General features: G+C 43.7%; 1 protein-coding gene across 1 annotated transcript; it reads right to left on the reverse strand.

Moving 5' to 3' along the window:
- Positions 1 to 26074, reverse strand: grb2b (growth factor receptor-bound protein 2b). Its single transcript, XM_020105849.2, has 6 exons — positions 25937 to 26074; positions 23758 to 24007; positions 6968 to 7065; positions 3645 to 3767; positions 3152 to 3320; positions 1 to 2313 (listed from the first exon to the last, which is right to left on the reverse strand). The coding sequence occupies exons 2-6, from the start codon at positions 23833 to 23835 to the stop codon at positions 2128 to 2130; spliced, it is 654 nt and encodes a 217-aa protein (XP_019961408.1). The 5' UTR covers positions 23836 to 24007; positions 25937 to 26074; the 3' UTR covers positions 1 to 2127.
- Between the last annotated feature and the right edge of the window lie 216 nt (positions 26075 to 26290).

The following is a 26290-nucleotide window of genomic DNA, read 5'->3' on the forward strand; positions in this document are numbered from 1 at the left end:
TTTTTTTTTTTTTTTTTTTAATAATTGCATTTTATTAATTGAAAACAAAAAAAAACCCAATGCAAATAAAATTAAAAAAAAAAAGAGCAAAAAAACCAAAAACCGTATCATTAGGTAAGACAAGGCGAGAGACATTTAAATAAGAAGAGTTCCACGTTGGTGAGGACAAAGGTGAAGGCGGGTGGATGTAGGAGGGACGGGGGGGGGGGGGGGTCGTTGGATGGGACAGGCTGGATTATGTACAGGGTTTCTCACTGCAGGACTGGCAAGCCCCGTAAAGGGAGGAGGGGAGGGGGGGGGGGGGCTCAAAGTAGCAGGTCGGAGACACTGAAAACACCAGAGAGAAAGGCACTATCCAGAGAGAACAAGAAGAACACAGTAAACAAACACACACTGGACCAGGAATTAAACGTTTGACGAAAAGAAATTAAAAAAAAAAAAAAAAAAAAAAGTGCTTGACCACACGTCGGACAAAGAGAGAAACGAGAAAACGACAAAAAGGGGAGAATTAAAAAAAAAAAAAAATCTTCATAATCATTATTTAAGCTGATCTCTCAACTTTGAGCATAAAAGACAATCTCTCAGTTTTCTGGACTGTGCCAGCTGCAGATCTGCACTGGTGATTACACAGTGTGATTATCCAAACTCTGCCTCTTCGCTACGTGCACGTGTATCGAGGAGGAGAGCGTCTGCATGCATGTAATGAACGTGTGTGAATATGCATGTGAACTACCTGTACATATCCTCACACACTCCTCTCTCTCTCTCTCTCTCTCTTATAATATCGACGACGTCGCTGCTTCGGCGCTTCGTCTTGTTTTTAAATCCCTTGCGTGGTTGTGTGGTTCGCTGCTCGGACCTCGCTTCCCTCATGTTAATGTCTGTGGACGCAGTCAGCTACATTCACTGCCCAGGTAAAAATGGCTGCAATAAATACATTGGCTTTGAAAAGGTGGCTGACCTTTACACAGGGCTTTGTAATACAAACAGCTCTTGCAGCATTCATGGCTCTACCTGCTGGTCGACGTTAGCTTCCTGACAGGGGGGGGGGGGGGTTTCGTCTCTTCTCAGGTTTCTCCGCATTAACTTTGACTTTTTGTTGCATTACAGACCCGAGAGAAACCTTTTCTCTTTCAAATGGAACTCAGGACCCCGTAAATATCACGCTGTGTTATCTGAGAGCCCTCAGATAGATTCAGACGAAACAGAAAGGAACAACTTGACTGACAATTCAGCACATTCTAGAGCTACTAGGTCTTATCCAGACGAACGGAAGGATCGAACATAATTTACAAATGAAAAAAACAAACAAAAAAAACAATTTGATGAGAGGTAAAACAGACAAACACATACAAATATATAATATATATTCTTAAAAAATGGATTCTCTCTATAGTTGATTTATTTATACAGCCAATGGCTGATGTACAATGCTCACGTGCCAATGAACTTAAACATGGAAACTTGCTGTACTGTAGGTGGCATCGTTTCTTTTCCTCTCCTCTTTTTTGTACAATTTGTTTTTTTAAAAACCATTTCTTCTTTTTTATATTTTTGTGAATTTTTTTTTCTTTAAAACAGAGTTAGGATTTATCGGTAGGCATTTTCATTTAGGAGATTAAAACAACATGCGGCAAAGGAAAAGAAAAAAAGAGAACACAAAAACAAAGGCAGAATGTTAAGAAGTTTAGGAGAAGACAGAAGCAGCTGTGGTAGGAGCGGTAGAATCATTTGGTTATCTTCATGGTTGGTGCACTACTCTTTAGTTTCTCTGCATCTCGACTTCCCTCAGTTCAATCCTCGCCGAGGCGTTCACTGGGGCGGTGAACATTCTCAGCACAAGTAAAAGTTGATTTTGCTCAGCTGCCACCCACACAGCGACGCCTACGACAGCACTACTCCTGTTTAATATCTCTCTCTCTCTCAGTTGTTTGCTCTTCCTGTCTGCTCCCGTTATCGTGGAATGGCTGAGAGGGGTGGAGGTGGGGGTTGGGGTTGGGGGGTGGGTTGGTTGTTGGATGGGGTGGCTGATGAAGAACGATGATGATGATGATGGTGGTGGTGGTGGTGGTGATGATGGTTGCCGTGTTGTGGTTGTTGTTGTTGTTGTTTACATGGTCTGACTGTTTACATGTTCCGATTGACAGGCGTGACGTAGTTGCGGGGGAACATGCCCGTTTGGCCGTGGCAGCCTCCTTTCCACCAGTTGGGGTCAGAGTTGTCGAGGACTTGGATGAAGTCGCCGCGCCGGAAGCCCAGTTCTCCTTCCTCCTGGGGGTCGAAGTCAAAGAGCGCCTGCACGTACGTGGGATGCTGCGTGAGGAGGAGACGACAGGTTGAGGGGCAGGTCGGCAAAGTCATGATACAAACACAGCAAGTTTTTTTTTTAGTGAATCTAAAAGTTCTGCAAAGTTTAACAGAAAAACCCCAAAAAAACTACTGATGTAATCTACTGGATCTCGGAGGAAGGGTTGGGTATAGGCAGAGGAAGAACCCATTAACTTTTGCAGTGGATTGAATCAAGAGGGCAGAGCCAGGATCAGTTTCCCCCCTCGCTCTCTTTAACATTAGTGCTCGTCTAGTTTGTCGTTTTGCAGCAGGGGAATATTTATCCCTTTAAATCAAAGGGGGAGGGAGGGAGGGAGGGAGGGAGTGTCTGGACGAGGAGCTGCTGATTCATGTGTCTTATACATTCAGCCATTGTTTGGTATTTGAAGCTTCACCAACATCACTATCATTTAAAAAAAAAAAAACCTGTTGAATGGATCCGGTGACTTCGCTCTGAACCGACGAGACGACTGAATGTTTGCTGCACGTTTGACGTTGAGGGTTTTAATGTTTTCTCTTCTGCCAATTTACGAGAGAATCCACTGGAAGAAGCTGCACTCAGTGTAATGAGAGACAGAGCACTTCCACCAACAACATTAAAACAATAGAATTACGTGTGGTGAGGCTGAAACCAAACATTCTCCTGCTGCAGCAGAAAGATTCACTCCCCCACAACTGATGTAGACTAGAGGGAGGGGGGGAGGGGGTATGGAAACCAGCACGTATGTCTCTGCTACGTCACATGTTCACCTTGACATACTTTATATACTTTTATGATTCTGTAATGACTCAGTAAGAGTCCTCCTTGTTTTCCTGCTCTTACCTGGGGGACCTGCTCTATGTCTCGCAGGAAGATTTGCTGATTGCGGGAGACGGAGGTGGAGCGGTGATAGTCCACCAGCTCGTTGAGGGAGTTAAACTTCACCACCCATAGGAAATACTTTCCAGCCCCGTCACGAAGAACCTTGAAGTGTTGGACGTCATTCCCAAACCTGTGGAAGGTCACGGAGAGGAAAGCGGTGAGGGGGGGCGGATTTTCAGTTTATGACAGATTTGAGAAACTCAGGATGATGCAGAGAGTAAATGAGATCCAGAGATAGGAGGACATGAGCTCTGCCGGACACTGGCCACCAGGGGGCAGCACCGAGGATTCACAAGAAAGGGGAAGTGGTTGTGACTCAGAAGCACCAAGTATGGAAACTCATTATCCTGAGCAGCTGTGAGGAAACGCTCCTCTGATGTATGAGGAATAACTGTGAACTGTATTTATAGAGAACGCAGTGAGTGTGAATCATGCTAACGCCGGTGCTGCTTACTTCACGGAGAGAGAGAAGTCCCCCGGTGCACTCTCGCTCTCTCTGATGAGGAAGGCCCCGTCGTGCCTCTGTTTGTTGAGCATCTCCTCTGCTTTGGCTCGAGGAATCTTCCCGAAGAACCACCTGGAGGAGGAACACGACAGGTTCAGGTGAGAGGTGACTCAGATCAGAAAACCACGGAGGCTGCAGAGTCACTGTCATCGACTTAATCAGGGGAAATGTGGAAATGGAACAATCACTCTATTTTTCATTTATTGTAATTGGTGTGGTGACGACATCAAGCTCAGAATGAATTGAGCAAGAGGCAGCGTACACTTTGACTTTGGTCATCCCACACAACCACTCACAGCTCTGAGCATGTTGGGCAAACTGAAAGAGTTTCGAAAACAACCACTTCCTGTTGACTGACAGGTTTGAATTAAAAGGAAAACCTGAGATAAAATTAGTTCAATCATTTACAAACTAAAGCTGCTGTCGGACGAGTTTCCAGAACGTGCGACAGGGAAAAAACAAAAGAAGATAAATATCTCAGGTCGACAGGGTGTCAATGAGCTGTCAACAAAAAAGGTGCGGTAACAGAATTTCTACGTCATGTCCTGCCCCCGGCTGAATATTCCCGAAATGTGGTACGTTAACCTCTACCAATAAAGTTTTAAATCTCACCAAACTCATCATATTCAACTTCACACTCAATAACCGACAGAAACTGAAACTTAAACCAAACCGAAGGGTTTAAAAAGGATCTAACATTTACTCCGACCGGCCTTTGGTTCATTTCGAAACCTTTAAACCTTCCATGAACTCACAATCTATTGAAGCTGCACTGAACGTCCACACACCAGGAAGCAGACAAGGTCATTAAATAACGACAGTGGCAAGAACGTCATCTATCTTTTACTCTGTAGAGCAACTCTGTTCCAGGATCTATAACTTGGAAAGTGAAAAGAATAAAAAGTTAAACGTGTTCTTTCTAATCACCTTGTAAATGGCACACGTGTATTTTTAGCTGGAGGTGCGCTGCTCGTACATCGCAGAGCGAGAGCCTGACAGAGGGAATATGTGAGCGTGATAGAGATGGATAGAGAGAGGGAGAGGCAAACGGGAGACAAAGCCAGTAAAAGCTCTTCACTCGTGTAAATAATTAAAAAGTACAGTCAGCCAAAAGATGACATCCAGTCTCTTTTACACGTAGGTGAAAATCAATAATGAAATGGTCAACTGTCTTAATCTGCTTCGCATCTGAGCCTGGAAACACAGCAGCTCTGCACTTGTTTGATAAGAGTGACAGCAGACAGCGGACACTCATGCTGATTAGGTCATTTCGGTCACGGCGTGGCCTTCGCCGATTCGTCAGGCTCCCATCAGATGTCCCCGCCCCTTTCAGAACAAAAACATCAGCGTCGTCCACCAGTGTCGAACGTAACGTGGAAAATCAACTATAGGTGTTCTGCCCCTGTCGTCTTTGCTAGCAGCTGCTCGCCGCGTGTAAGCACAGGGTGTGCGAGTGGTGACGTGTCTTCAGGCTCGTTAGTGAGGACGTGGATTAAAACTGTTACCGAACCGAAACGCTCGTTTGGACAGAGATCGTTTTAGTTTAGCGGCGTCGTATCGCGGAGTGGGTGCGGCCTCACACAAACTTAAGCGTCAGCAACAAAACCACAGTTGCTGGTGGATCGGTGCACGTACAGAAAGCTCTCGGGCTGGGAGGAGAGCCGGACTGTATTGTGCTCACATCTGTGTGTGTGTGTGTGTGTGTGTGTGTGTGTGTGTGTGTGTGTGTGTGTGTGTGTGTGTGTGTGTGTGTGTGTGTGTGTGTGTGTGTGTGTGTGTGTGTGTGTGTGTGCGCCTGGTGCTTTCGGACGACGCTTCATTGTCACCACATCGAGGGACAAAGACAAACTCCTGCCACATCATCACCATTACCAATGTTTCTAGTGTGAGACAGTTTTTATATTCAAGTAGACATTTGCAGCAAACCCACGTTCTGAAAAAAAGTTGAGATCCCACATGTTGCATCATAGTGAATCACAGAGAGGTGCACCAGATATTTCTGCTGCACCGACACAGGCCTGACTCACGTTGCACTGAAAAGTGGGCTGGTGAAAGTAGCTTTAAAAAACAGAGTCCATCAGAGCAGAACAGGAGACATTAGAAAACCTCTCACTCTCACTAAACACTGAAATGGATCAGGCCTTAGTGGGAATTTGGCCTGCGTGCAATTTGACAATAAAAGCATTTAACTGGAAAGCTTTTCCCATGAAAAGCAGATATGTGAAGTGTTGAGTCTGCACGAACAGTTTTTCCCTTTAACTCTGCGTTTACTTCGACACGTTCGCTTCTACGGCTGATAGATTACTTCGGATCGCAGTAATTCACTGCTGCTCTGCAAAAACCACAAGCATGGGTTACTGGCGTTTGCAGAGCAAATGCATGAAGCAGTGTTAATGAGTTCTTCATACACCCTTACTCCAAGTTTCAACTAAAGTGGTTCAGTGGTTTCAGCATGAAACACACAGTGATGAAAACGTTACTACCTGGCGAAGGTAAGTAAGTGTTAGCACTTCTCTCCTGCATGTATATTAACTTATAGAAACTCTGCATTCAGTATTTAAGTTCTGGAAACTTTAAACAAAGGCTGTAACACCCTTGAGAACCTACATGATGATACGGATCATGTTCGATGTGTGAGACCGTGATGAATATGGATTCCACATAACTACAATAAAGATAACACGTGAGCATTATCGCCACGCTGGTACAAAGGGCAGAAAAAAAATAATCATAAAAATCAACAGCAGTCAAGACGCTAAAAAAAAAAAAAAAAAAGGCAGGGCACAATGACCCCCTTGAAAAAATCTGATAGCTCCACAGCACTGATGCAGTGAGGTCAATATTCAATTAAGAGCAAGAGGCCTCGAGCACATTAATAAAGAGAGAGCTAATCTGGCACTGAGCGCAGGGCCAGAGGTAATGTCCTCTAAGGATTCTGTGAGGCGGTGTCTGAAGTGGTTTAAGACACACTACACACACACACACACACAGTAGTTTGACCTAATTAACTTAAGGGTTATGTCCAATTTTGCCATGTTTTATTCAGTTGTTTTATTGGAGTGTGTCAGATACACAGGCTGTTTAATTATCTTATAAATGTAAGTGTTGAAAACTTGAAATAATTACAAACCTACAGAACTTCTCATTGTAAATATCTCCTTGTTTTACTTTATCAGGGCGAATTTATGATTATTTGACAAACAAACACAAGACGCAAAATTCACACATACATAAAACCTCTAATTATAGTAACACGTATGTATAATACTTACGGATGGGGTTTCATCTCTATGTAATTCTTGGGGATGAAGCCGTCTTTTCCATTTAGCTCGGCCTTGTACCAGTTCTGATCACACTCTTCATTTAATACCTGGTGTTGACAGAGAAGAGAGAAGTTGTTCAGGTTAGTGCCACATACAAACATCATCAGTGGAAAAACAAGCAGCGTCCTAAATTTAGCTTTACGACAATCAGTTTAATTTCCTGTGACTTCAGGAGGTTGCGTGTGCTGCATGTTGGAGAGCTGCCGGGCAAATATTGAGCAACTTCACAACTCAGGGCAGAGGAGGCGAATACAACCTGATTAAAAACAACGTCGAATACTTCAGACGATGAGATTCTGAGCGGTTCAAGAACAATTATGTGTCTGTGACATGTTCAGCTACAGAAACGTGTTCAGCATCAGGCCGCGGTGACACAGCTGTGAGAGCCTCCATGTCTGACAGCTACTGTTGAGGTGTGTGGGGCCAGTGGTGCGTCCATGTGTATCCAAGTCAATATGAAAAGTATCTGTGTGCTTGTAAAACCGAAGGAAATCAAGCTTCACGCTACAGCCCCCACAAAATGTTCTGTTTAAAAATAATGAGAGAATGAGAAACGTTCCTCTCAAATGAATTCCATGTCATATGTGCTGTGTTTGGGTTATTGGAAGCCATGCAAGTGTATATAATATTACATTTCTACTTCAACACCTTTAGATGTAAAATGTGAAAGTCAAGCAACAGCACTGACTCATCCAGTCACTTGAAAGAGACACAGGTGGATTTGAAAACTCATACACAACCCTGATCAGCAGATTATGTAAAACCTCAGACACAAAAGAAAAAGGTTGAGAAAGAAAAAACATTTTTTTGGGTCAAGTTTAAAGACTTTTGACTCTTTGATCGTCTGACTGAAACTTTCTTTTCTTTATGTTCGGCTTTTTTATCTAAATGACAGCTTTTTCTTTTTCTTTGCTTCACTCCTCCGCTCTTCTTAAATTCATAATTTCCCCCCTCACCCAACCCAAGGCAGCTGTCCCCCGTGTGTGGAGACAGCCAGCTGTCCTCAGCCACTAACCCTGCACAAGACTTGGACCAAAATGTAACTGGGGGGGGGGGGTGGGGTGCCTGTGTATGTACAGTGTGTAACACAGAGGACTTGCAGATACTGGAGTTAGCTGCGTTTCACAGTGAAGAGTCAGACAGTCAATGTAACGCTGTCAGAGCCAAGACTCAAACAAAGGGCCTGAGCCTCTGGGCTGTGTGTTGACACACCAGACCGACCTTTAAGAACTGACGCGTTCACAGGGACACTGCTCCAACATTGTGTGGCCTTGCGGCCAGCGGACCGCCGACATGCAGGACTATGCTTCCAATGGCACTGACACTGTCCGCTCGTGGTTCGCTGATGACATGAAGGTTTAGGGGATCAAAAATATTCAAATTCATCCTTCTGGGACCAGAATGTCTACTGTCATTGTATTGGTACATTGATTAATATGAGGTGTTTTGTACTAAATCATTTTTCAAGTCGTTCATCCACACAGCTGTCGAGACATTTCACTCAAAAGACACAAATTTCAGCTTCGTGCTGGAGCCAGAGGAAATTATCAGGTGATCATCATCCGAATCAGTAGAATTTCATGGTAATTCTCATCCATGGCAACATGATGCTCGTACGGCGAAGAAGGTCAGAGGCGGACAAAAACAACGACAAAGTAAAAACACTTATAATTGTGCCGCTCAGCAATCTTTGTTTTACCACTTTAACCCTAAACCAGTGAGGCTGGCGCCAACATGCTAACGAAAACACAGCAAAAACTGTGAGGACCAATGAGAGTGTTGCATTACTAATACTGTGAACCCCCCCCCCCCCTTTGCAGTACCTAACACAACATGGACTCACTCTGCATATATTGAACTTTGTGACAGATCCAAGCGTTTGAGTTCGGCCTTAGCTGTCGGGCTCTGACACTAACTACTGACTCACAGGAAAGCTAATTTTGAGACGCTAAAACTACGCCCTGGGCCCACAGTCATGAGCAACATGTGACGGTGCGAGTGACTGATTTGCTTGATTCATGTGTACTTGAGTAAAACAGATTCAAGGAATCAGGCTCACAGCACAGCGTGCCTGCCCTCGGGCTGTTAGTGGTGCTGAGTGGAAGGAAAAAAGGTGCTGTGTAAAGTTAGTCAGTGCGAAAGCAAAACCACATTTTTCACATATACACACAAACAAGACGGGACCATTTCTAGCGCTCGGAGCCGAGACACTTTAAAACAAACAGCGAAGTCTGTGGGAGTACAATAGGTGTGTTGTAGGTGGGAGTGTTGTTAAGAAGTCAGGGAGACAAAAGTTCATCCCCACGATCCAGGCTCAGACCCACATGTTGGCATGCGTCCACTCTCCAGTAAAACAAAGTCAGTTAACACCTTGACAAAGATCAGTCTTACACTACTTCACACTGTCCACATTTAACCTGTGTCACCAATAAACCACACAGCTCTCTTCAGCAGTGACAGAATGTGTCTGGCAGACAGCTCAATGTGACACCAGTCGTCATGAAGCCCGGCAAATAATGGCCCAGTCTGCAACCAAAGTTAATAACAGAGCAGAGTAGGTGCTGCAACACACAGTACGCCTGAGCTTCCCTCAAGGTGCTTACGTGAACTTTTAGGGAGATTCACAAACAACACTACTGACCTTATTCTGAAGAAGACAAATCAATAGTTGCTCGTATAATATTTAATTCATATTCCTGTTTACAGGCGACAGAGCTAAGTCTGATTATTACAAAGAGATGACATCCCACTTGTTTACGCTCTAACCCAGGGTGTGAGATGTCGAGCTGTTGGTAACTGTCGTGTGTGGTTGTTGCAAAACGCTGCGAAAACTTCAGTCCAGACACGAATCCACAACATTACGACACATGATAACACTCAGCTGAATGGAACTAATTGGGGCCGTCACATGTTTTGGTGTTTACGTAAAACTCTTTTGTTGTTGTGGGATGACGACTCAAATGACAACATGGCCGAGTGACACATTGGCTCTTGAGGATCCATTAAAACAAACAAGAGAGAAACTCAGAAAGAAGATGTGAAGCTCATTTCGAGCTCGATACAGAAAACATGCACCGTTTCACATCTTTATATTTTAAGCCTTGCAGAAAGAGCTTTACAAAATAGCGCATAAATACATGTCATCATCTTTTACACAAAACAGAACTCATGGCAGGAGCACGAACTGTCTGAGTAAGTTGATAATAACCAGATCACGAATGAGGCTGATGTGTGTAAAAGATTCTGCTTTGTCTCTGAATCCCGCTCCATCACAAAACCACTAAACTATGTGAATTTCATGTTTTCACTAGTGTGGTGCAGTCACTTGAAGTTTTTCCCGAAACTCTCGAGGCTTCCTCAGAAGTGACGGTTCTGACTCAGTGCACCCACTCAGCTAATCTACTAACCAATCAACACGATATACGTCGTGTGTTTAATTACAGCGAATCATATACCAGACTATTTCTTGGTCGCTAGGCAACCGGTAGAGTTACTGTGTTGGGCTAACAGTTTCCCTGCGTTTCCAGTATTTGAACAAAGCTAAGCTAACCGGCTGCTTGCTGTAGCTTCATGTTTGCCCGAACAGAACTGAGACTGATATTGATTTTCTCACCAAACTACAACAGGGGAGTCTGTGTGTTTCCCAAAATGTAAAACATTTGCTTTGAGTCAAGTTCAACATCTTGTGAATCTCCAATGAGACAGTAACCTCTGCAGTCATACAACAACCTGAGGCAACTGAGTCATATCGTCTTTTCCAGCTCTTAGACATTTGCTCGGCACGGAAAATACTGACGGTTACCAGGAAATTGTACCATTTGAAAATATATCCCATAAAATGGTGGGTTCAGACGTGACTTCAGAATGACACTTGAACATCTGACGACTCTCAAAACTGAAAGAATGGCAGCCCATGAGGAAAAGCAGAAATAAAATATTTGCTTGGCTGGCAGTTTTTTTTTTTAAAAGAAACCATACAGAGGAGACAACCACAGCATTGTGTGTGTGTGTGTGTGTGTGTGTGTGTGTGTGTGACTGAGCTCCGTCTCTTTGTTCCAAGCTGAGCCAGCATTGTGCAGTCGCACTTCTGTGGATGACAGACATTCCCTCTCTCTCTCTCTTTTTTTTTTTTTTTTTTTGTCTTTTTAATCTGATTGAGCCACAATAGTTGTAAGAGTTCGTATTTGAGAGGCTAAGGTCCGGGCCGGGGATTATCTCCTCCACAGCTGCCACTGCAGACTGCCTCCTCCCCCTTTCTTTCCCTTTCACACACACTAAAATATTAGACAAAGCACTTCCACTCACAAACCCGTGTGATGCTCAACATGTGTAGATGTCACAGGCACATTTAATAAGTCACTACTTGTCTATAAAACCCACAGAATTACACAATCTTGCGTTTCAACGTCATTAATAATCTTTCCCAGGCTGCGTTGTCTTTCAGGGGAGATTTATTTAATCAGATGTGGAGAAACCGAGGCAACATAATAGGATCTCTCTTCTTTCTTTCTGTCATGAAATGAAAAGTCAACAAGGCAACTTGCATCCTATAATCATGTTAAAGGATTTGTTATTCAGATGAACAGACATTATGACTAAAAAGGAGAGAAGTAGCCCGTCAGTGTCAGGACGTAAACCCAGATTTTGTCTTTAATTTGGACAGAGTAGAAGTGAAGAGATTAAATGAAAATCCCTAATTTCCTATTCCTGTCACTTAAACCTAAATGTCACCAAGTAAATCTTTTACATAAACATTATGTTGAAAGAAATAACCAAACTCAAAAAGTGAACATAGCATAAAGTGTACGAAAGGCCGCCTGACTAATCACAAGATGGAGGTAGAAAATGAAGTCCTGTGAGAGACAGTAGGGGCAGAGAAAACAAGATGCTAAATAAACCTCGTCTGCACAGTCCACACGGGATTGCAATAAATCAGCAGCAGGGATTACCCTGGAGTGTGAGTTAATCTCAGCGTGCGGCCAGTCAGCCAGATATAAAGATAGACGAGCTAAAGCTTCATCAGAACCTCAGAGGCCGAAGCTTGTTGGCGCTGCCATTTTTAATAAACCTGGTCGTGGCCCTTTCTGCTTATTTGCTCACGAGGTAGAAATCATGACAACATTAAACACTGCTGTTTTAAAAAAATTAATAAATCAGATCATAAAGAAAATGTTAAATTACAAGAGTGTACCTGGAAAATGAAAATGAAAATAAGACTTCAAGCTAAGAGGAAATAGACATTTTAAATGACTCACAAAACGATACCACCGATCTGAAGCGGAACGCAGTTTTACGACCATTTTAACCAAAACTATTGTCGTCTGTGTTACACAATACAAACCACAGATTGAGTAAAGAAGCCGTTTCTTGCAAATGCTACCGATACTATTGAAATGTAAGAAAGAGTCAGATAAAGCCGGTCCAATACAGGGGTATCAGGTGGGCCTGGATCCAAGAAGAAAGAGGAATGTGTCAGTACCAACTGTGTGGTTTCCAGCCGGAATGGAATTTGAGGCCTGGTATTTTGACATACAGACAGCTGGGGTGAACCATGCTGAGGCACCAGATCTTACACAGAGGAGAAACTGATCCCCCCCAACAGTGCAGTTTATAGGACAGTATGCAGAGACTGTGGGATCAGGTCTTTGGAGACGGTTATGTGAGTGTTAAAAAACCCTCAACGTGTCATCACAAAAGATAAATAACTACATTTCTCGAGACCAGGGGCGAGGAACCTCTGACAGTAGTATGTTACACACCACCAGCCGTTTGTGTGTGTGTTGGATTACTGCAGGGTTTGATACACGCGGCTGTGAAGAGGTGAAGATATGTCTGAGCAGGTTTTTTTGGCTTAAACCAGCTGCAAGTACCATCATCACCACCAGACATCAGACATCCAGCCAAGGAGGAGCGGTTCCAGGAACCACATTAGAGAGGTTAGTGAGATGTGTTCAATAATTTAGTATTACCCCCGAAGGATGGTATTAAAAATGGAAATAGCCCATCACGGGGGAAAGGTTCCCCACCCCTGCTCAGGACTGAGGATGTGGAGAGAGACACATTTAAAAAAACACAGCAGGTTTTTGGGGGTGAGATGAGTCTAAGACCCAGACAAGCCCGTTTTTTTGCTTTGTTTAGAATAACAGTGTTAGAAAACCCATGAAAGCCGTTAAAACGAGTTTGACCTCTTTAGCTCCCAGCAGGGAGGCTGCAGACTTAGATCGGGACGGGTCAGAGCCAGGGAGGCAACGAGTGCCACCCTGACGCAGAAGAACAGAGATTACACTGGATTCTGGCAAATAAGAGCTCATAACATTCATCCCATTAAAATAATGCTCAAGGCTTATGCACATGGGGAATCTCCTTTATGTTGCACGTAGAGCAATGATTGTAACTTCAAACAAACACAACACCTCCCATCCAGCAACATGGTTTCTTGAAGCTGGTATTGATTTTAATAACTGGGAGTCGATAGATCTTTTTAAATCAACAACACAAACAATCTTGACACTGAAGCAGTCGATTGGTTTGTCTTCCCTTTTAGTTCCGACCTAAATAAACACGACTGGGACATATTTCACAGCCGACACATCCCACTGTCAGTGATAAGGTGGATAAACTAGGTAACGCGGTTTCTAAATGAGTTCGAACCCAGATGGTCACTCGTTGCAATTGATGGATAATAATACATATTCAATGTAAGTGGCTTAAGTCAACAAGCTTAAACAAGGAAACAATAGACTGCCGCGTTAATTAAATACTGATTCATCTTCTGCTGATTGACCGATGAATGAATTGGTGAAACTTTTTAGTGAATCATATCAAAGAGTATCCCATAGTGAGGAGGGGGGGGGGGGTGTGTTACATGAAGTGTCTAACAGCCTTTGGATTAATGTGTCCAGGATGCAAAAGTCAGTGAAGGGGGGGGTGGGATAAAAGAATGCAGCAGGGAAACTGAAAGTTATTCTGTAGTCGACAAAAACAAAAAGACTAAACAGTAAATCATAATGCCGGTGAAGATGAGGAACCCACCAGCAAAACCAGAGGGGAGGAAACTCTAAAAGTGGAAGAATGATAAGTGATGGAGAAGGATAAGCCCCGCTCCTCTCAACATCAATTTGACTCAGGCAGCTGGGTGGTGGGGGTGGGGGGGGACTCCTCTCCTACATGATGCTGTTGTTTATCACAGCTTGAATTCTCAGCACAGTTGATGTTGGCAATGCCCTCTGACGATTCCAGCTTAAAAATGCGATAAAATCTGCGGTGCAGTAAAAAGATGTGACAGCTCAGAAAAAAGTGTGTGTGTTTAGGAAGCACTCTTGAAGTGATGCAGCACCGAGGACGTGCTTGCTGCCGAGCTTTAACAGCTGTCGTTGGAGAAGCGAACATCCACCACTGGCAAACTACAAAAAGGCAGAGTTAGCCAAAGGTTGAGGATCGATCACGTCATGGAGTATAGATCATTAGGGCCATATCAATGGTGGTTTTTTTAATGTATTAAACACGACACATGATGGTTTTTGGACTATTTTTCACTTGTATGCTGAGCTGAGCTGGAGCTACAGCTGAGCAGAGAGAAAGAAAACAGCCACAAGAGAGAGAATGATAACTTTTGGTTTAAATACAGCTGTCAGTGTCTTTATGGCACATCAGGAGGGATGAGAAGGAGTGAGGCCTAATTACAGCTCTCTGACTCACACTCTTACACTACAGAGAGTTGGAGCAGTGAGAAAAGAAGCAGATGGAGCTGGAGAGGAGGTAAAAAAAAAAAAAGAAGAAGAAGAAGACGCAAACAGTGACAGAAGCTGCGAGAGAGGGAAGGAGGGAGAGAGCAGGAGAAGAAGAAGACAGTGGACCACTGAAGAATCACAATCCTTGTGATCAGCTTAGGAAAACTCCTCAAGGGCAAATAGCATAAAATGAGGGCATCTCTTTTTCAGAGCAGCCAAACTCGCTATGTTTTATTCTGCCGCGTGCATCATCCTCCATCTGCGGTAGCTGACTAACTAAATGCCTTTTTGTGATTACCCCGTCAATCCACTGAAAGGGAGAGCTGTCTTTTCATCCCCATTGCTGCAATGCTTCTTTTTTTTTGTTCCCATTAGATGAACCTGCATCTAAAAGATTCTTCTTTCAGAAAATACCACAGCTAACACAAAGAGAAGAATTAAGGTTTCATCTTCGCTGTATTCGACCGTGAAAGACGAACGGACTCGACACAGTCTGAGTGACATCTACTGCCATGTTTACGTCCACGTGTGGCGATCAAAGACACAGAGCTGTCCTAATTCCTGCCTCAGACGGCTGCACAGTTAATTTCAGAATTAGAGCGTCTATGGTGCCTGCATCCGTCTACAGGAGCACGGAACATCGTTTCACAATCTCATCGCTTGTGGTAAATCTCCTTTGGATGTTTCCAACGTCATGGCCGATGATCCAAATCTCTATTCAAACCAGAACCACGCTGTTGAGCTCTAAAGCGCCCTAAAAAATTCTGTGTTGTGTCTACATGCTTAAAAAAGCTTATGAACATTTCAGGCGGATAAGAGGCTAGACTGCGATGATGATGATGATCAATACGTCCATTAATTGTCTGTGATGTAAAATCTACAGCAAAGACATTTACTGAATCCGTCAACATGTGAGCGAGCAAGGAGCAGAAACAGAGGGAGCGAGAGAGTATCAATTTAAGAGGGCAGCTTTCAACCCCAGCTCCAGCACGGGCGTGAGTGCTGACACATTAAACCTTGCCCAGCTGGGCAGCTATTAGAGCAGAGTGGGTAGTTGCTGGGACAAATCAGTGTCAGCCGGCTCGGCCTGCTGCCATATGTTGACTTGGAAAATTTTCTTCCAATTCATAGACGCAAAATAAGCCAACAACGAAAAAAGGGGGAACGGACAAAATGGTCACTGCAAACACACTTCTCTCCATTACTGAGCCACGGCAATATTTGCAGTTCCATCTTCTATTGGCGCCGCAAACAACAGCCTGCAGGTGACCCTGTCTGGTTTCCTGAAGAAGACCACGATCGTCCTCTTTGCTCTCACATTGTTTTGGCTACTACTGTTTTACAAACGAAAATCAATGTATGAGCTCAGTAAAGTGCAAACAAGAAAAGAAACACCAGTACAATGGGAATATGAGCTCGGGTATAGTATAAGCTTCCATTCGGAGAGTGGCAGTAGTAATACTGTTACAATATGTAATATATATGATATTTTTTTTAATGCACTGGTATCAGATCGGCCGATACACAAAGTCCAGGTATCAGGAAAATGTGTGTAGAGTCAGTGATTAGAACTTTAGTAATGCAAAAGCAAATAGGGTTCCCTCATTGTGTTAAGAAATTACATTCTAAAGCACAATAAAGAGTATTTCTTTAATACTCACATCTATTGTGGGACATGTCCTTTAGCTATATTCCATAACAAGTCTCTAGGAATAAGGTGTTTTAACAATGTCACAGTTTTAATTACACGAGGAGGGCGAGAGAAAGAAAGAAAAAAGAGCCGGAACACGTATCTGAGCTCTCTCTCTAGAGATTCAGCTTTTAATTAGGAAACAGTCTGTTCCTATGCAAATGTGAACTGAACACACGCAGTACTCTTGGACTCCTGCGAGATCCCACGAGGCCTTTGGCAGCGTATGTAGGGTGAGTCTCAGCTTTATATAAAAAAAAACTGCACGATGAGGAACCTAGCAGAGATTTATTGACCCCCCCCCCCCCCCCCCCCCTCCAGCAATCAACTGTACAGTTGCTTCACAGAGTCGGCCAAGAAATCCACAGAAAAACCACAGCTGACTTGAACCTCGAGCGTTTGGAAAGGAGCAGAATCAAGAAGCTGGATTTGGATCTGGGTCTGGAGCTCAGCCCCTAATGACTGCTCATGAGTTTGCTGGGATTTAAGACATTCAAGTGTCACAAGGAAGCGCTGATACAACTCTCTCTCTCTTCAGTGGTCAAGTGGATGGGGAAGGGAAATCAATACCCTAAGCACTAATAGGCAATGAGGGAACCATTACTCAGAGGAGCGTGGTGGACCTTCAGAGATAGTGTTATAGTAACAAGGCTAAAAGCTCTTTCCTCCTCTAGAACACAACCCAGAGAGAGGTACAAGAAGACGTCTGTCACAAGCAGTTAAAAAAAGATCCTTTCTTGGTGAAGTGGATTTCTAAATATCTGTGTCAGAACAGTCTGTGCTCGTGTTCCTGTGAGTAACTTCAGTGCTGAAGTGTAGAGGCGAGGAAACGTATAGTTTTTTTTGCAATGCATCGTGATGCGGACGACTCTGCATCGATGCAGTGACAGAACATAATCGATTCGAAGTTTTCCGCCCGGTTTATTGTGTTAGCGGTGAACCACCTCTGCTTCTTTTACCGTGTCTGTCTCCTGCCTGAGTGTCCTCCCTCCACTCTCCTGTTGACCTGAGACCCAGATTTTAAACATGTGCGCACCGTGCAGGATTAACGTGATCCTAACTATTCAGATTCATGATCCGACACCATCGATTAATAACTAAACACACACACACAACCGCAGATCATCACACAGCCGAGAGTTTTTTTTAACTTCACTGTTGCAGAAGAAGCAATGTCCAGTTTATCCAGTAAAGTAAATATGAATTTTAATAAAGATCAGCTCTGATGATTAGAAAAGAGCAGAGGAGCAGAATTTCTTGTTGACCATTGGTCCTCATCGCTGCCAGGGGGGGGGGCCTCTGATAAAGAAAAGGCTAAAAATGCAGCACACAAGTCTAAAGTGAATGAATGTGAAATCAGTGAGGAGCGCAGTGACCTGTTCTAATCTGATTTTTGAATTGAAAACCTTATTTTTTTTTAAAATAACAGCACACTTGTAATAACAGTAACAGTCTTTATACTGTACTTTAAATCATGAGGCTAGTGAAGATGCACCGTGATGAAAAAATAAATCAAGAATAGAAATCAAATTGTTATCGATTATGCTTTTATCACCGAATCGTAGCCCTCTGAATCGGAATCGAGCCGCGGCGTGCCGAGAGATTCCCACCGCTCGCTGCAGAGTCGTACACGCAGACTGTGCGAGTTGCAGGAGTTTGTAGTGGAGACACAGGAAGTTGCCGGGGGTTGGAAGACACATCAAACAGGATGTGAAAACAGCTCCGCTGTGGCGTTAATGAGAGCACACACAGATACACTGACACAACAATACTGGTTCAGACAACAGATGCCTGAGTTGGATGGTGGTTGCTTCAAGCCTACGAGTACGTTCTCAGTGAAAAAGACTTTTTCCACGTTCAGTAAAAAAAAAAAACAACGCATGTCAATGTTGAAGGCTGGAATGTAAATTCACAGCTGAACCAGAAAGTTGAATTAAAAAAAAAAAAAATTGGTCACAAACATACTTGTTTATAATTCTGCAGCGTTACTTCCTTTTCACCAGGTTTTAATTCCTCAATCCATTGGCCCCGCCTGCTAAAATCTCACAAGCTGTCAGTGATTTGCATTTCTCACTGTAACAACAGCTGACATTTATTGTGAGCTGACATTTGCCTAACATAATGACCACTGAGTGGCTTGATGTTCTCCAGAAAGTCAGAGCTAACACTGATCTATTGTAAAGCTCTGTCAATTTGAGTTTATGGCTTTCTCTGTAATTTATGTCTGCAGTATAATGTTGATACAGTGAACATGACTTGAGCAGAGTTCAGATAGCAAACACTTTGAATCTAGAGACAACAGTTTGCAGAAGTGACGCGGTGGAGAGGCGGATCTTACACGAAGCTACGTGGTCAGAGTTCAAAGATCTGCTGATGGGAGCTAATTCTGCCGGCTGTTAATCTTTATTTATTTAAGGAGGAAATGAGAACAAGTGCACAGTGCTCAGGACAATGACCACCCTCGACTGTGGCCTCCACACGCCTGCTGCTCCACCTCCAGATCTGTTTTCACACAGAGAAAATGAGCAAAAAATAAGACTGTGCTAATCTACTGTGGCACACTGCGGGCTGGTCATCGCAGTCATGTGAACCAACTGAAAATATAGCAATAGCTTTGAAAACAGCTGATTTGATTATAACACTAGTCGAACAACTATGTGGTCTGTAACGGGACCATTTAGATACAGCTGGTTGATTTGGATCAAATCTAAAACCTTACACTAGCTCTTGTGACATGGTCATTGTGTGTTTGAGCCCAGGGACAGTTGTGGATATGAGGAATGATGATGATGGTTCAACCCTTATTGATTTTTACATTGTCATCTGTTCAATGCTGCAATCACAGATTCTGATGACCAAAGTAACTTGAGTGGTTAAAAAGCTAAAACTTTTTATATATATATATTATATTCAATTTATATTCAAAGATGGGCCATCTTACCATCACTAGCACATTTTCCTTTACTGTCAATGCATCATGGGGAATCCCATTATGAAACTGAACTCAATTAGTCATCCGCCTACAAATTTGTAACGGAAGTTATTTTACATATAAGCTTACCACTCAATAACATCAACGGTTCTCATTTCTTATCTAAATTTCAAACAGAAAATCGGTCTTTGGTTGCAGATCACAAGAGAAGTTGAAAAAGTTGAACTTCTTGGAACTGGGTGTAAAGATAAAACAGGAAGGTGGTGGCAGCTCTTTGTGCAACAAACAGATAAGGAGCAAAAGCAACATGGGTAAGAAAAATACTTTAACGGCAGAAACCCTTGAAACTTGAATGGTTTTGACATGCTCAGCATCGGTCATATGAAGGAAGACTTGATGTTAAAATGTTAAAAGTGCTGCCCTACTCATGAGCTGGCACACGAGAGAAGTAAATGTCGGTGCATGACTCAAGGCCGCAAATTAGAGGGGAGCCTTGTCTGGTCAACCAGCTGTGAGTCACAGAGACACATTGCGTGCTCTTACAGGTGTGGAACCTGAATTCTGTGTGTCTCAGTGACATTAGACAATATGGGCTCCTTTCACGTAGCTGATGCAGATTGTGCTGCTGCGTCTCTTGTTAGTGGCCGCATCCTTCAGAGGCTGAAGAGCGATAGTGCCACGACGAGGCTGTCCCATTTCTAAGGCTCCTTCAAATGCGCCCTTTCACCAAATCTTTGATTGGCCTGTCCCAGGATTCATTGCTTCATCGCTGTTTTTCAACGAGATAATGGCAACGGCGAGCAAAGAGAAAACTTTTAAATGTAGGTTTGTTTGAGTATCGTGCTAAAAAATCCAAGGGGCATTAATACTTTCTCTTCCAACTGCAGCTCTGTTGCTTGGCGCCGGCGTTAAGGGTGGGACACGCTGGTTGACACAAATCACGGCAGACAGTCTCCCTTCGTTTTGGGATTCCCAGTCTACATCTCTCATGATGGCTGCCTCCTTCATGGGCCACGTAGACCACATCCTCTGATGGAGGTGGCCCCTTCGTTAGAACACAGCTAAAGTAAAACAATCACTAACGCAACTAGAAAACTAAATTCTGAAATGGATCAGTCGTGACATTGCATATACATAGATAATGATTAAATAGTTCTGTGTGACAGGACTTCATTCCCTTACTGTCAGATAAATGCTTGAATAAAAAGGCCCTTATTCTGAGAGCAGTAGCCATGTGGCAACAAGCCAGAGCTGGAGGTGCCTTATATTCATTAAACTAAATGTACTGCTAACGCCAATCATACTTCCTACATAGTCTAATAAAAGGTTGGAACCCCACTGGCTTCTCTCTTCATCTGTATTCACCCAATGAATCATCATCCCCGTGCAGTTCACATTCATGTGTGATGACGATATTGTGAATAAAAACAAAGTGAAAATCTGAAAAACAGACAACCCTGTATGTCCACAGCAGCACAGCCGCCATCTCCTACTGATACTGGAACTAGTGAGAAGTTAAGGATGCTACATACAAGTAAAGCCTTAACACGGGCCGGCTCCCTCATGAGAGGGAGCCTTTGTCCTGGGAGCAGAGCTGTTTAGTATTAGTATCAGCAGACAGATAGCACTGGTGCAGGAGGCAAAGGAAGCCACAAGGAACACACTCCACCACAGGAAGGTTTTTCTTTAGATGTACTTCTCTAAATACTTGTGTATAGCATGTCGTAAGGCGCAGGGTAAAGAAACATGTACGTCCAAGGGAAACTGAAACTGTGCCAAAAGATATTTGGAGCATGTAATTAACCAAATAAGAGAACATTTGGTTATGTTACAGGATGTTTATGGTCTGCAAAGCAGAATGCAAAGAGAGACAGAGAGTAATGTTGTAGTCTTAGTACTTGTTTCTTTTGAAATATCTAAACAATGCCAAAAGTTCAACTCACACGTTTAGTAATTGGTGCACTGAGTTGGCATGAACTGGTTTTCAGTTCTTTGGAAACCAGGATGGAATTTCACGATTACAATTATCACAAAGCTGATCAGATTGTGGCTCTGAAGTTGCTGCAAATTCTCCATTTTTTCCTGGTGACATCCAGACTTTGCATGAAAATAACTGCTGCCAAACAAACCAGAGACTTTCAACTGCAGCCTCGTAGTCCCATTTTAAAACAACATCTAATGCGGTTCCACCTGTGCAGCAGTCGGTTTCAGTAAATGACATGAGCCTGTTCCATCCTGTTTCTCAGAAATTACCTGAGGGGGACACATTCAGAGTCGAGACTAATGTATGAGCACAGCAAAGAGGAATAAAAGAGGAAAACAGGATAAAGAGGATGAAAGAAATGGAGAGGGGGATGGTCTCTGACAAACAACATGCTACTTCAGTCTAAAACAGTGAACTGCTCCTATGGGCAAAGCAGCCAACAAATGATTCAGATGAAGAGTGGACGGTGCTCGAGGCAACACTGATGCAGGCTTTTCTTCCACGTTTCAAATTCAGATTCTCTGGGCAGAAATAACCTGCAAAGCATTTTGGAGCTTTTAAGATTGTTCACTCACAGTATTCAGCCCACTGGCTGAGTCACATACGTTGGGCACATATACATTAGTCCCTTTGGGTAGAAATGGTGGGCACCATCCATCTTTGATGCAATCATAGGTGGACAGCTCTGAGGTGGTGATGTGGCCAAGTTCTCTTAACAGCGTGAGCGTTAATGCGTCCCGGGGCACATATGAAGGACCACCCACACGGCTGACGTCCTCTGACGTCCTCTGACCTGCTTCACTGGGTCCCATACGTTGAATTATCTATGGCCACTGCCACAATATTGATTGACTGGCTAAATACAACATCATTTGGTCAATGCAAACATAAATAACGTACGTGTTTATTTGAATAAAGAGCAGGGACGTTAAATTATTGACATTGCATTGATTAGTGTAGTTTATATTGAAAGCAGATGATGGAGTAGCAGAAGCAGATCTTCACACCTACGACTGAATGTGAAGAGGAATGAATAAAGTTTCACGTAACACCTTCCTCATGTTTTCTATGCAGCCAGTAGCTTAAAACTAAAAGCATAATGAAAGGGCTGATTGAGAATTGAAAGCAGCAATATGCTACAAATCTGGTAGCATATGGTAGTATAATTTAGACTATGCAGAACATTTCACAAAATAATGTTCAGTTAAATCCAAATTACACAGGCACCAAAAGGCACGGCTCATCTCTAATGATATCAATCAGGGGTGGGGGGTTGTGGTATTTCCCATTAAAATCGAGACTGGAACTCTGCCATCTGGTAAAAAGCTAGAGATCTTTCCATCAAGAGAACTTGCCACTGAAATCGTGGGGAGAGTACAGAACTTGCTTCTTCATATGCAAATTTAACAAGAACTGATATTTAGCTCAGTGTTTCCTGAGCCCACTTTCTCTCTCCCTCTCGGTGAGATAAGAAGTCTCACACACACAATTGACTGTGTTTAAGATTAATTATTTAACAGTAGTAAATACATGTGTTTATTATAGTTGTGCTTTATCAAAGGTTTTTTTTAGTTGGATAAATTTTCTTCAAAAAAAAAATACAGACGTTTTAAATCTATGTCTTTTAATACGCTCCTGACTTTACATCCAGCCCTTCATGACTATGACTTGAAACAGAGGGATTATGACGACTGCACTTAAATCCAAAGAGAATCATTGCGAACTGAAAATTGCTGTATGTACTTTCTAACTTCTTAGCTTCCTCTTCTGGGTCAGAGAATGACATAAACGCTTTTCGTGCAACAGGAAAGTAAGGCTTTGAATAAGCTTCTCATGCCCCAGGATATAGACAAGCCCAGGGTTTTTACAGAGAGCACTTTAAATAGTTCATCCTTACAAAAAAAAAACCCTTTTTGTGTTTTTTGACTCTTAAAATCACTGTGCCTCAGCATCGGAGAATACTTTGCTATATTGGAATGGACCTCAGAGCCCAGGCCCCAGATTATGTTGTTCTGATGCTACTGTTAATTAACATGTGCACCGTCACATTATGCAGCAGAGTGTTCTGAATTTTTAGCCCAATCTGAGCTGGCTGGTGTTTTTCTTTTTTAAATGTTAAGTGTATGATGATCTAAATACCTCTCATTATAATATATAGACTTGAACGCTGCTGCATTATTGTCGTGATGATGGTTTTAATCGTACAGATATTTTTGGGATAAAAGCACAACAACTGGTTAAACTGCAACTGGGGGGTGGCGGTTTTTTTTTTAGTAAAAGACGGATGTGAGAAATCAAACAGGAAGTAAACTCAAACAGAACGAATATATGTTAAAGTTTTCGAACCATTATGAGTAATACAGACAAGCCCCAACATCGAATTATCAAAACGTTGTCACTTACTTTAAGAACTTCTCCGCGTTTGAAACTAAGCTCGTCATCGGCGGTGGCAGTGAAATCGTACTTGGCGATGGCCTCCATGGTCGCTTGCTGTCAAAACTGCTGGTTATAGCTGCAGGTTTAAGGAACCAAGTAAAAAATAAAAACACGTATCCAGGCTTCTGTGGCCAGATGCTTCTCTCCGAGTCTCTCCTCCCGTCTATGACCCGTTCCTTTAGGGCTTAGACCTCACATAAAGGTCACAGTATGGCACCTGCAAACAAGAGACAATGTGTAATTCAATCAGAATTGCTGAAAGAGTTTAGTTATTTCCACCATGGAGGATGTGTTTTTTTACCCCTGTCTGTTTGATGCTTTGTATGCGTGTGTTTGTAAGCAGGATTATGCAAAAACCACAGGACGGATTTTGACCAAACTTGGTGGACGGGTGGTGCAGATCTGGATCAGACACAAATTCACATTGTTTTTTGAGAAATGTTTGCGAAAAAAATATCTGGCATGTGTAGAGTGTCGAACTATGAACAAGCAAAATTTGGTGAGGATCCAACTTTTGTTCGATAGAAATATAAGACGTGGTCGTTAGAACTCATTCCGTCCATGTTTTGACAGACAGCACGAACAGCCAATGATAATGAGAACAGCGATGGGGCTTGAACAGAGTTACAGCCCCTCAAGTTAGGGTGACACATGAAGCACAGAGTGCAGGAGCAGCAGCGGCCCACGTGCTGATGTTTGGGCTACTGCAGAGAAAATGACAACAGAAATCATTAACGAAAACGTGGGTGACTGCGTTACCGAAGAAGAACAAGAAGCGGAGTAGCGTGCACTGCAGATTGTGTCGAAAGCATGTTCCCAAAAAGACATTGCACCACTAATCTTTCTGACCATTTACGGCAGAAATGACAGAAACAGTTATTTGATTTATATTGTGATAAGATCCCCCCCCCCCCCATCTCGCCGAGCCCTGTGTCATCCACATCTTTTTCATTCTGGGATATTTGTCTTCGTTTTTGGTTCGGTCAGTTTTGCATCGTTCTCCTCCTGAATTCTCAAATGGGCTCACTCGTGCTTTAAAGTCTATTCTAGGAGGCTGGCAGGAGAACGTCTGCAGCAAATGACTGGGACAACTGCTTTCTCAAATGCAGCCCCTCTGGATGACCTCAGGAGAATGTCAGGAGTCCAGTGCACGTCTGAGATAATGAGATGAGAAGATTATTATTGCAAAACGTAGCAGGCAAGTGTTAAAGGCTGAGCTAAAGGAAAAGTTGTCAACAATGACACCAAGTTCACAACAACCAGCCTCAACTCCTGCACGCGTCCTGGACAGCCCTCCACCTGGTCGACCAGCAGCCTGTTTCACTGCAGCCGACAGAGACACATTGGCTAAACCTGCAGTTGCTGAGATAAATGGATAAAGCTGCGTTATCCCATTAAGTTGTTTGCTAATATGCCACCGTGCAGCTCTGATGGGTTCTCACTAACACAGCCGATAAGGCCATTAAACCTGTCAGCAAAACACAAACACACGATCCACGTCGTCTCTGGTGATCGGACGAGGTTTTAAAATGTGACAGCGACACGAACACGACCGAGGAGCTGCTGTAAACAGAGGCTGACAGGAGGCAACGAACAAGAAAAGGGGAAGCTCAGATGGAAAAAATAAATAAATAATAAGACTTAATTCAAAACAACCACATGACCCCCGACATGCTGCTGCACTCCAGCGTCCGGCATCCAGCCCCCCGTCTTCAGCCCCGGACCCGGTTTGTTTCACCGATTTCACGGGAGTTGAGGAGAATCGATCCGGCGGACAGACTGCGCCCAGCGTCCCCGGAGCGCTGGGGCTAGCATACCGGCTAACGGCTAACAATAACTGCGATGGGGGCTGCGACCATTAAACTCAACCCGCCGAGCAGATCCCGACAGCCGGGTTCAAGGTGCCACCTCCGGCAGCCGGGGGACACTTTAAAGTCGACGCCGGATGCGTACGGACGCCCGAGGCCTGCTAGCTGGCTTCACGCCGCTGGATGCGAAAAGGAAGAAAACACCTTTTTTTTTTTTTCTTCGTAGCTCAAGCTGCTGCTGCCGCCGCCGCTAGCGCAGTTAGCCGCAGCTAGCTTCGGCTAATGTTCCAGAAGCAGCACAACTTTTACGTGACGAGAAAAGCGAGAAGGAAACTCACCACTCGAGTTGCTCCGTTTGTCTTCTGCCCCCGTTACGACCGGAAAACCCCCTCTGGCGTGGCTATCCGCTCCCTGTGTCCCCTGGAGAGGCAGCAAACGGCGTCGGTCTGGTGTCGCTTCCACCCCGTCCGAGGAGCCTGGATGTAGCTGTTAGCATAAGGTCTGACTGCGACGTTTATTTCCGCTTCCTTCCACAGCAGCGCCGCCTGAGAGGGAGGGAGGGTCCGCTCCACTGCCCTGTGACTGGAGCTCCGCCCTGTCAGTCAAACACACCGCTGTCCCCTCCATCTACCCATCCATTCATCCATTCATCCAACCATCTATTCACCCATCCATTCATCTATTCATCTCTT

Source organism: Paralichthys olivaceus, chromosome 5 (genome assembly GCF_024713975.1).
Source record: "Paralichthys olivaceus isolate ysfri-2021 chromosome 5, ASM2471397v2, whole genome shotgun sequence".
In the NCBI taxonomy this organism is placed as follows: domain Eukaryota; kingdom Metazoa; phylum Chordata; class Actinopteri; order Pleuronectiformes; family Paralichthyidae; genus Paralichthys; species Paralichthys olivaceus.